The following is a 12,173-nucleotide window of genomic DNA, read 5'->3' on the forward strand; positions in this document are numbered from 1 at the left end:
AGCAGAGTTAAAAAGTATTGAAATTTAAAGAGATTTGCACCATAAGCAGAGCCTCTTTTTACCAAAACCTCAGGGAAATTTGGATTCTTAAAAAATCCTCCACTGTGCACAATACCTCATGGCACTGCAAACCCGGAATCACTAAACAGATCGTTCAACTTGTGGTTTAATCCATCAGCTAACCACCAGAAAATCAACTAACCATATAAATTAACTTGTAGATCACTCACTGATCAACCATGGAATCACTTAACCAATTAATCATCTCACATATCAATCCATCAGCTAACTAACAATCAACTAACCATATAATTTACTTAAACTGTGGATCACTTGCTGATCAACCATGTAATCTCTTAAAAGAACACTCAACTAACTTATGAATCAGCTAACCAACAATTAACTCACTATAATAAAATTAATTAACTTGTGGACCACTTACTGATCAACCATTATTTCACTTGACAGATCACTCAACGAATATGAATCAATCCATCAGCTAACCAACTATCAACTAACCATATAATTTACTTAAAACTGTGGATCACTTGCTGATCAACCATAGAATCACTTAACAGATCACTCAACTAACTTATGAATCAGCTAAGCAACAATTAACTCACTGTAATAGAATTAATTAACTTGTGGACCACTTACTGATCAACCATGTTTTCATTTGACAGATCACTCAATGAAGTTATGAATCAATCCATCAGCTAACCAACGATCAACTAACCATATCAATAAACATCTATCACTTATACTGAAACATATCACTCAACTTACTTATGAATCAGCTAACCAACAATCAACTCACCATATAAATTAATTAAATTGTGGATCACTTACTGTTCAACCATGGATCTCTCAACTAATGAACCAAACCACCAGCTAACCACCAGAAAATCAACTAACCATACACACACAGGCCATGTCAGTCAACCATGGAATCACTTAACAGATCACTCAACAAACTTATCCATCAGCTAACCACCAGACAATCAACTAACTACAGGTAGACCACATGTAAGAATGTAATGTAAAAATGTTCTGCTCATTAGCCCTAGAATAAGTACTCTAACTTCCAGACTACAGGACCTTGAGTTAAGAAAACAGAAATGGTGTACCACAGACGAAAACATAACTCCAGTTGATGAAACAACCGGTGCGGGTTTATTTGTTCCCACCTGTCTGTCAAAATGACTGCACAGTTCTACCCCCAAGGATGAAACCTTGCAAAAACAAGCTGGCAATCATCTCCCTGAGAGGGGAACAATGACATGAGATAACTGCTACGGGTCGATTTGAAAGACTAGGCGGTACCAACCGTGCGGAAAAAAATTGCTATTGTCGAGAAACTGGTAGAAAGTCATGCTTGCAACGGGTGGGAAACACCGAACCAAGCAATGCATGGATATGACAGGTTTCATTTTATAAAAAAAGGAATTTATAAAAATAACAAACAAGTAAATAAGTTATCTAACGTGGTAAAAAGAAAAAAATGGCAGTTGGGCATTTTTGGCACGAATTTGAAAGGGAGATGTTTTAACCAGAATAGAAGAAGAAGAAGAAAACCGAGTGTAAGGTTTGGGGTAAAACAAAAACGACATTAAAAAACCCAGAAAGTCAAATACTGCAAAATATCAATAACATCTTAGAAAACAAATAAGTCTTGGCGTAGCACAATTTTTTTTTTTTTTTTTAATCTGATTGTTTGGCAACTAGCATAAGAAACTTAAAAGTTTGAAATAATCTTTTATGTACAACTGTTTGATGCCAGTCAGCAAATCAGACAACATTTCAAGAAGATTTAGATAAAAAAAAAGTAAATCTTTCAGCTTACCACATAGTGACGGTGTTTCGTCCGACTCATCTCGGCAGTGTGGTATCCCGTCGCAGAAAAGTCTGGCATCATAACAGAGCCCGTCGTCGCAGTACCTGTCTGTGTTCCGGCATGGAGGCGAAGACAGGCAAGCTTGCTCATCTGAGCCATCAGCACAGTCGTAGCCGCCATTGCATCGCAGGGACAGCGCCACGCACTCACCGCTGCGGCAGCGATAGTCGCTGTCGCCGCGGCAGACTGACGGCCGCGGGGGTTGAGACTCGGGCGACGTCTCCTCCACCGGCTGCTGCGTCGTCGGGGGAACTGTCAGCAGTAAAACAAAAACAATGCAGTATATGAAATTCAGACGAAGAGCATTCGAGTCGGTGGCCCTCCTCCGATTATCACTGAAATACTCCATCCTCCAAGTGAGTCTACAATTATCCTGAGAAATCCTGCAGTTTAGCTAAAGAAGACTCTACATCCCAAGCACTCTTATGATGTGATGGAGCCAGAAGTTTTGGGGGTTTTAACATCCCGGGTGTTCAACTGCATGTGTTGGCTACTGAGTGCACAGCGCATCAGGGATAATGGTCCAAAACTTGACCCCAGCGAGACACAAGCAACCAGCACACCAGCCCAGTCAGACGGCTAACACCTCAACTGGCAGGAGGCATCTGACTGACTGACTCCCCGGAATGTTCACTGAGGCTCACATGTACTGTACACATGTACGCACACAGTGTACAGTCACAGACCAGCCTTCAGGGCCATCGATACTTCACACGCGCAGCCAGCAAGGCACAGAGACATGAATAATGTCTGTGAGTGCCAACAAGTTCTGCTTGGCTACACTGCTCAGTGTATCTGGCGATCACACGTCCCTGGCCTACACAGTACCAGCCACCCAGAGGGGCTGTCTCACAGAGATCCAAGGATTTAAGATTTTCAAAAAGCCTTCTGGCTTTTATCTGCTATCAAGATCGATTAATGAATAAATATTTATGGTAGCCATCACAGATATAATCAGTACACATAATGTAGTGTTCAAACTTCAAGGCTCCTTTCCATATGGTAAACTAAATTAACAGTATACATTTGTCTTTCCATATTAATTAAATTAAATTCAATGAAACTTTAGTTTGTCTTGCCTTTATTGTGTAATCGGGCATATGCAAATGTCCCAACATGTTCGGCAAAACTAGGCAGTTTTGAAGTACGTTTTTCAGCAAAGGCTCAGTTAAAGGAAAGAGTCAAAGGTACATTTTTGTACAGGCACCTTCTTGCAAAGTCTGCGGTAGCATTTTTCAGGATATTTTATATTCTCACTTCATTTACATGTAGTTGTGGGTCATTCTATAAATTTGGGGTCCATTTTTTCCTGTCCCTGTTACATTTGACATCTATGATTTTAAAATTCTGATGCACTCCTTAATGCAGTTGTCCTCCAAGAGTGATTATGAATAGCAAACTACCCAACAAATAAAAAGTCATTTTGAAGTTTAGTCTACTTGAATGGCAAATCACAAAGTACCAACAGGGACAGGAAAATGTCACACACTGGACCATAAATTTGTAGAATGACTCTTACATAATATGAGTATACATTTATTAATTCTAAAAAAAGAACAAGACTTTATATTAATTTTACAACGGAATTTGAACGTGGCTGATCAGATTCAAAGCCTAACCTTTCAATTCCTCCTTATTCTTGAAACTTGAAAAGATTTGCATAATTACCAGTAGCAGACTACCACTTGTTTACCAAAACTTAAGGGAAGCTTGTGTTCTTAAAGCTGGTATACATGCTTTTTCAAAATTTCTAATTTTTTTTTCCAAACAAATTTCAAAGGAATATAATGTCCTGAAGCAAATAAATTTGCTCGTTTGCCTTTGCAGGCCTTTGCACAGTTTTTAACAGTGGTTTTAAATAGCGCCCTCCAGTTCAGAAAGTTTTGAGCGAAATGCTGTAAATATTTGTATCTAGTCACATAGCCATGCAATACATACCGGTACATGTGGGTCTTTCCACACTAAAGGGGTACAAAAGTGTGACATGGGATTGGGAAATGAAGCAGGATAATAATATCAAGTTGTTTGTCATATTTTCCACTTGTACATTCCCACCCCATTGTTGAGGACTGTGCTTTTAAAGAATTTACATGCAAGACTTTCCAGGCAAAATTGTCAAGATATTTATGCTCACAGTGCTACCGGGTACGTACTAACATGGACAGAAAGCTTGTTAATATTGATAAAAAGTTATAATTACAATAAATGTCTTTATCAAATATTGTGCCTTTTTATTCTTACAGCATTGTTACCTACAGCATTGTTACCTGTAAAAACCAAGATAATGAATTGTATATTTCAGATGTCACAGGGTATTGTGTCCAGAATATTACGTACGTAACGTGGACAGAAAATTGTCACAACATTTCTGTCCACGTTACGAATGTTACCTATAAGTTTCTTAAAGACCAACACAATTGTGTTCATTGTGGCTATTAGCACTCCTAAATGGGTTATAAATCTGAATGAGATGACATTTGGGTGAACTCATGCACATTATAATTAGTGTCATGTCAATTTGTAGCAAAAATTCTGCCTTTTGTTACGTACTTAATTTTTACAATGACCCCTGCGATTTCTTAAGTACAGAAAAGGTTTTCTATATTGTTTGTACACATGATCATTAAGGTCTCAGGAAAGCACAGGAAACAACTGAACAAAATATCTCGCTTTGCTGTACCCTCCACTGTCCTCCTCTCAAATCTCAAATCTGCAGTCAATTGTACCCCGTTAGTGTTGAAATGCCCATGTACGTAAATTTTAAAATAACACATTTTGTATTCGCCCCGCCCCATCCCAGCTACATGATGGTAACGACCAATCGGAGACACTGCTTCGGGATCGTGTAGACCCACCGGTATGAGCAGCCAGGCTAGCCTGGCTGCACCCCAGCTCCTACGTTCCATCAGAATCTCTGCTACTTTTGCATCTTTTCCTCTCCGAAGATCGCAAAACCCGTGATTTTCCAAGTCTTGTTTTACGTAGTCGCAATGGTGTCTACCTGATGTTCCCCAATACCTATATTCCCCAATACCGATGTTCCCCGAGATCCTTAGGATTAGGGTTAGGTTTGGGGTTAAGGTTAGGGTTAGGGTTAGGGTTATAGGGTAAGGATTTCGGGGAACATCGGTATTGGGGAACATCGGTACTGGGGAACATAGGTATGCACCCATCACAATACAGTACAACACTGTATACACACACTAGGCCTGGGTGAGTAGTGGATTTCTCTACTCGAGTACTCGCAAAGAAATTACTGTCACTGCAGCAGCTGTGCAGTGAGTTTGTCTTAAGTTTATTAATTTTCTTAACAAGTTTTTCATAGTTTAAATTTAGAATTCCATTTTTAGAGTATTACTTCATATTTAGTGAAAGAGCCTACAGTTAACTTTCACCTAATAAAAGTGAAAGAGCCTACTTATGTGTTGCATTAAGTAGCCTCCTTCCCACCACCAGAGTGACCTTGTGCACTTCCTATGTGCATACAGAGACCCTGTGTGGGTACAAGTACCACATAATCTTGCCACATAAACAATGGGCAGCCATATTTACTGACCATGTGATTTCAGAGACAAGTGTTTTCATACTCATTGCAATTTAGTTTTTCAAGTTTCATCACTTTATTCACTCTTTGTGGACCTTGAAAGACCCCATTTTGGTAAGAAGCATTTTCCTTGATTTTATAAGTTACTTTTAATAAGTTTAGAGACAGAATTCAGTGGATTTTCTGAGATTTTACAGTTGATTATTCATTCAGCAAAAACAGATTGAACTGCAAATAGTGTTTAGACTTGACAAATCAGACTTCACATTTTTGGACTCAACTTGCCATGTTTAATAGATTAGACTTTTCCATGTACATTTATTATAGTTTTCTTATTAGTGTTTTTTCTGCTTTATTAAATTGCAGATTGTTATCTCAATCTACTCAATCTACTATCAGCAATCACCACCATGTTGTCAAGTGGCTTCATTGTGTTTTGTGTGTGGTTCCTGGATTGATTGCGAATACCAGTCACTTGGGAGTCCTTTTCTCATAAGTTTGAGAACTAGTAGTCCGAAACTCCTCTGGGCACAAGTGAGCCCCGAGGCAGCCACAATAACAATCAAAATAACAATCAAAATAACAATCAAAGGACAATCAAAGTCACAACCAAAGTCCAGTCGTTCCAGAGCATGCAGAGTGAATAAACCCACGTCATGTCGTTACCAATCCAGTCGTCTTCTAGTCATAAGGTTGACAAGTCAAAGAAGAGTAACGCCGGTCGAGCAGCAAGTCACGCTGGTCATGTGTCGTCTTACAAGTCAAGTAAGAGTTCCAGTCGAGCCAGTCATGCCGTGTCCGTTACATCATCATATGCACGGCATCAGGAAGAAAAGCTGGAACTAGCGAAAACAGCGGCTGCTCTGCAGGTCCAGCTAGACTATGCAGAGAAAGAAAAACAGCTGAAACTCCTGGAGTTGGAGGCGGCAAAGAAAGTGGAGGAAATGAAGATCGAGAGAGACAAAAAGTTAGAACAACTTGAAATAGAGAGGAAATTGGCCGAAACCCGAGCTGTGATGCAGGTGTACTCATCGCTGGAGCGGGATGACAACAGTTCAATATCATCAGAGCTGTCCGGCATCCCCGCCGACAAACATGAACATATGCAGAGATTCCTCAACTCGCATCAAAGTGATCACCCCCCTCCATTGTGTCCATCTGTGCCCCAAAGTGAAGGCGCATATGTGGACAATGCGTCACTCCAACCAGTTGCCATGGTTACATCAGCCAATCAGAACAGATCTGATGAACAGTCCAGTGTACATCATTCTCATCACCAAAGTGAAGGAGGACGGATGACGATGTCGTCGGCACTTGAAAAGTGCATTACACAGTTAGCCGAGTCCAGTAGACAACAGCATGATGTAAACAAACGCCTTGTTGCATCTAGCCAGCTACCAAAGATAGCCGTCCCCCATTTCAACGGTGATCCACTCCAGTACCCCCTGTGGCGGAACTCCTTCAATTCCCTTATCGACAGCCAACCCCTTGATGCCGACACCAAGCTTAACTACCTCAATCAATATGTGACGGGGAAACCAAAGCACCTAGTGGAGCACTACATGCTCATCGGCACTGAAGAGGCCTACACGCAGGCAAGAAAAGTATTGAACGAGAGGTACGGAAACAGTAGTGTAGTGAGCACTGCTTTCATAAGCAAACTCCGTCAGTGGCCGAGGTTAACGCCGAGGGATGCAGCAGGCTTGAGAGATTTCTCTGATTTTCTGGGGAAAGTAGAGGCAGCACGAGCAACCACAGCAAGCCTTGGAGTGCTGGACTACGCCAGTGAGAATGCTCGTCTAGTCGAGAAACTGCCATTCAACCTTGAGACAAAGTGGCGGGACAAGATTGACTATTGGAGACAGATCCGTGGTCAGGATTCCTTCCCCCCATTCAGCGAGTTTGTCAAACTTGTGAAGATTGCAGCAGATAGGGCAAACATTCCTGAATTGCAGAGCGTGGTTCGAAGTCAGGACAAACAACGTTCAAATGCAGGAAGTGCTCCGAAAAAGAACACCAGTGTCTTTGCGACTAGTACCAGTCGAGGTGAACCAACAAGCAGAGTGCAGTTGTCCAGTGACAAGAGTTGTCTCTTCTGCAATAAGCGTCATCTCCTGGACGACTGTGAGCGCTTTCTGCGCAAGCCTTTCGCTGAGCGAAAGGATTTCTTCTTCAAGAAGAGACTGTGCATGGGCTGTGCACGTTCCAGTGATCATCAAGTGAGAGAGTGTAACGACAAAAAAGTTTGTCGGATCTGCGCTGGTGCCCATTTGACCTGTCTCCATCGCAACTTCCAACAGAGACGGCCAGAAGAAACTGCTTCAAGTAACCCCCAGTCAGCAGCGGCAAGTAAACAACCAGCTGACAAAGTCCCAAACAATTCATCCCCACCCAAAGAAGTCATTGCTGTGCACCCCAAACGAGATGAGGGAATGTCCAACTGTATTCAAGTGTGTTCCCAACCAGACCAAGAAGGAGAAGGTGACCACTCCATGATTATACCAGTGTTGGTTCGTAGTGAGAGTGATCCAGCGAGGGAGTTCCTCGAATATGCCATCTTGGACGAACAATCCAACAGTTGCTTTGTGTCAAAGAGTTTGTGTGAAAGGATGAACCTGCAGGGACCAGAGACGCAGTTACTACTCAGTACAATGCAAGAGCAAAATGTGCAAATCACCAGCAGTCGCATATCCGGGCTTGAAGTGCTTGATGTCAATAGAGAGCACACTGTTAAACTTCCAGTCTGCTTCAAGCGGGACAGCGTTCCAGCCAAGAAATCCCAGATACCGAAACCTGCGGTTGTGCATCAATGGCCCCACCTGAAGTCTCTAGGAGAGAAGCTCATGCCCTATGACCCAACCCTGCAAATATCTCTTCTCATCGGGAGCAATTGTCCCAGAGTAGTTCGACCCAGGGAAATCATCGCCGGTGGTGACGATGACCCTTACGGCCAGAGGTCACTACTGGGCTGGGGAGTGATTGGGAACGTGTGCAAGGCTGCACGACAAACCGATGACCAACCTGCAGTATGCAACAAAGTGGTTGTTGCTGAACCACAAAGCTACCAACACTTCGTCTATGGTACAAGGGTGAAAGAAGTCTTAAACCCAGAGAAAGTTCTCAAGGTGTTGGAATCCGACTTTGTCGAGAATCATCAGGGGAAGCCATACTCAGTAGAAGACGAGAACTTCCTGAGCGTGATGGAAAAAGGAATAAAGAAAGCATCCGATGGCCACTACGAAATGCCACTACCACTGAAGTCTGACGCTGCGACCCTGCCTAACAACCGCCAACTTGCAGTCAAGAGATGGAATCAGCTGTCCGCCAGATTCCGAAAGAATGTGAAGTTTTGTGAAGACTACAGGGAGTTCATGAAAGATGTTATCCCAAAGTGTGCAGAGAGAGTCCCCCTAGACCAACTGGAAGTTGATGAGGGAAAGGTAAACTATGTGCCGCACACCGGAGTCTATCACCCCAAAAAGCCGGACAAGATAAGAGTGGTGTTCGACTGTTCAGCCAAATATGGAGGCGTTTCACTCAACGACCATCTCCTTCAAGGTCCTGACTTGACTAATGGTCTTCTCGGTGTTCTGTGTAGATTCAGGAAAGAGGAAGTGGCCTTTATGGTTGACGTGAAGAGCATGTTCCATCAGTTCTATGTAGAAGAGAAGTACCGTGACCTGCTGCGATTCCTATGGTGGGAAAATGGTGATCCAGAGAAGCCAGTGGTCGAATACAGAATGAAAGTTCACGTGTTTGGGGCCGCTAGCTCACCAGGCTGTGCCAACTTCGGGCTGAAGAGAGCAGCAGATGACGGAGAGGATGAGTTTGGAGCAGAGGCAGCAAACTTCATTCGTAATGATTTCTACGTAGACGATGGACTGAAGTCACTACCCACAGTGGAAAGAGCATCATTACTGATCAAAGCCAGTCAGAATCTGTGTGGAAAAGCTGGGTTGAAACTGCACAAAATCATCTCCAACAAAAGAGAGCTGTTGGAAAAATTCCCAGCAGAAGAGCGAGCCAGTGGTACAAGGGAACTAGATCTGAAGGTAGATGTACTACCAATGGAAAGAGCCCTGGGCGTCACTTGGTGTGTCGAGAGTGACACCTTTCAGTTCCATATTGAGTTGAAAGATAGACCATTCACAAGACGAGGCATACTTTCAACTGTAAGTTCGATCTATGACCCAAATGGCTATGTGGCTCCAGTAACCCTCAGAGGGAAGAGAATTTTGCAGCAGATGTGTCGCGACAAACTTGATTGGGACAGTCCAGTGCCAGAGATGCTACAACCTGAGTGGGAGAAATGGCGTTTAGAGGTTCTCGGCTTAGAGAAGATCCAAATCCAGCGATGTTTTAAGCCCAAGGATTTTGGAACTGTGACAGCAGTTGAATTGCATCATTTTTCCGATGCAAGCCAAGATGGTTATGGTCAGTGTTCCTACCTGCGACTTGTCGATGAGAACAATAAGGCACATTGTTCCTTTGTAGTCGGTAAGTCCAGAGTGGCCCCTCTGAAGCTCGTCACCATCCCCCGGCTAGAACTTGCAGCAGCAACTGTCTCAGCAACTGTGAGTGAATTCCTGCGACGAGAGCTATGTTACGAGATGCTCCACGAATATTACTGGACAGACAGCAAGATTGTTTTGGGATACATAAACAATGAAGCAAGACGATTCCATGTCTATGTTGCTAACAGAGTGCAGCAAATCAGAAGTCTGACTAACCCAGAGAGATGGATGTACGTAGACACCAAAGAAAATCCTGCTGACGAAGCATCACGTGGTCTGACAGCAAAGGAACTTATAGAGAAGTCCTGCTGGTTATCCGGTCCAGATTTCTTGCAGAAGGATGGCCCCTTTCAACCCCAGCCAGCCGTAGTTGCACCACTGAGTGAATCAGACCCAGATGTGAAAAGAGTCTCAGCTTTCGTGACAACAGCTGAGAACAACGCACGACATCATCACTTCGAAGTGAGCCGACTTGATTGCTTTTCATCCTGGAATAGAGCTTGCAGGGCAGTCGCTCTTTGTCTGAGGTTGAAGACAAAGTTGAGGAACAGAGTAGTGAAGAAACCTTGTGAAGGGAAAGTTTGTTCCACTCCTGCGAAGCAAGCAATCACTGTGGCAGAACTACAGAATGGAGAGATGGAAATCATCAAAAATGTTCAGCATGAACATTTCAGTGTCGAGTTACAGGCCCTACAAGAACTTGGTGTAATCGGGCAAGTCACCGATGGAAAGACTGCAAGGGTGAGAAATGACTACCTGAAGAAGACGAGTTGTCTGTACCGGCTAGATCCCTTTCTAGATGTCGATGGCATCATCCGAGTGGGTGGCCGTATTGCCAGATCTGATCTTCCAATTGAAGCTAAGCATCCAGCCGTTCTCCCTTACAAAGGTCATGTCACCCAGTTGTTGATTCGCCATATTCATGAGAAGGTGAATCACATGGGCAGAGGAATGACACACAACGAGCTACGTCAGAGAGGGTACTGGGTAATTGGTGGTTCATCAGCTGTGTCCAACTACATCTCAAGATGTGTGACCTGCCGCAAACTGCGTGGATCGCTGCAGCGACAGAAGATGTCTGACCTACCCGTAGATCGACTAGAGCCAGCGCCCCCATTTTCCTATTGCGCTGTGGACTACTTCGGTCCATTTTTGGTGAAAGAGCGTAGGAGTCAAGTGAAACGTTATGGTGTCCTGTTCACATGTATGGCGTCTAGAGGTGTTCATCTAGAGACAGCAAATTCCCTAACGGCAAGTTCTTTCATCAATGCCCTTACAAGATTCCAGAGCAGGAGAGGACCTGTACGTCAACTGCGTTCAGACCAAGGTACAACATTCATCGGTGCTCGGAGTGAGCTGAGAGAAGCGCTAGCTGAGATGGAGCAGGACAGAGTCCACCAGTACCTGTTAGAGAGCAACTGTGACTGGATTCCCTTCAAGCTGAACACACCGCATGCCAGTCACATGGGAGGCGTGTGGGAGAGACAGATAGGTACAGTACGCCGTGCACTAGAGGGTCTTCTTCTTAAAACCACGACACAACTGGATGATGAATGTTTCAGGACCTTCATGACTGAGGTAGAAGGCATCATCAATTCACGACCTCTCACGACAGACTATCTCTGCTCATCAGACGCACCAGAGCCATTGACACCCAATCATCTGTTCACCATGAAACCCAAGGTGGTTCTGCCTCCGCCTGGAAAGTTCCAGAAGGAAGATGTCTATGCCCGCAAATGGTGGAGACGTGTCCAGTTCTTGACCAATGAGTTTTGGGTGAGATGGAGAAAGGAGTTTCTGCACCATCTTCAAGAGCGCAAAAAGTGGGTCAATCCAGAAAGAGATCTACAAGTAGGTGATGTCGTGATCTCCAAGGAAGGTGAGCAGACCAGGAACCAGTGGCCACTGGGACGCGTAGTGGAGACCTACCCGAGCAATGACGGAAGAGTCAGGTCAGTGAAGCTCTTGATGGCCGATGGCACACAAGGGCGGATCCAGAACACAATTTTGGGGGGGGCCAAAAAAAAAATTTGGTCCCCCCCAAAAAAGTGGGTCTAAAAAATTACGGCGTGGGGTTCGGGGCCCGTGAGGGCCCCGAAAATTTTTTGGATTCTAGATGCTCTGTGGTGCGATCTGAGGCAATTTCTGACCACTTTAACCAATTTTTTTGAGGAAAAGATGGTGGTGTACTCATTGCCTGCCTTTATTGCGATGTCACATT

General features: G+C 43.8%; 1 protein-coding gene across 4 annotated transcripts in view; it reads right to left on the minus strand.

Moving 5' to 3' along the window:
• The window catches only part of LOC119744428 (basement membrane-specific heparan sulfate proteoglycan core protein-like), a 164,258-nt gene that overhangs the window by 103,266 nt on the left and 48,819 nt on the right, over positions 1–12,173 (minus strand). For all 4 annotated transcript variants that reach the window (XM_038220356.1, XM_038220357.1, XM_038220355.1 and 1 more), the window contains one exon: positions 1,844–2,146. In XM_038220356.1, the coding sequence (XP_038076284.1) occupies positions 1,844–2,146 (303 nt within the window). The remainder of the gene's footprint in view (positions 1–1,843; positions 2,147–12,173) is intronic.

This window comes from Patiria miniata, unplaced genomic scaffold (genome assembly GCF_015706575.1).
Source record: "Patiria miniata isolate m_02_andy unplaced genomic scaffold, ASM1570657v1 HiC_scaffold_7, whole genome shotgun sequence".
Taxonomy (NCBI): domain Eukaryota; kingdom Metazoa; phylum Echinodermata; class Asteroidea; order Valvatida; family Asterinidae; genus Patiria; species Patiria miniata.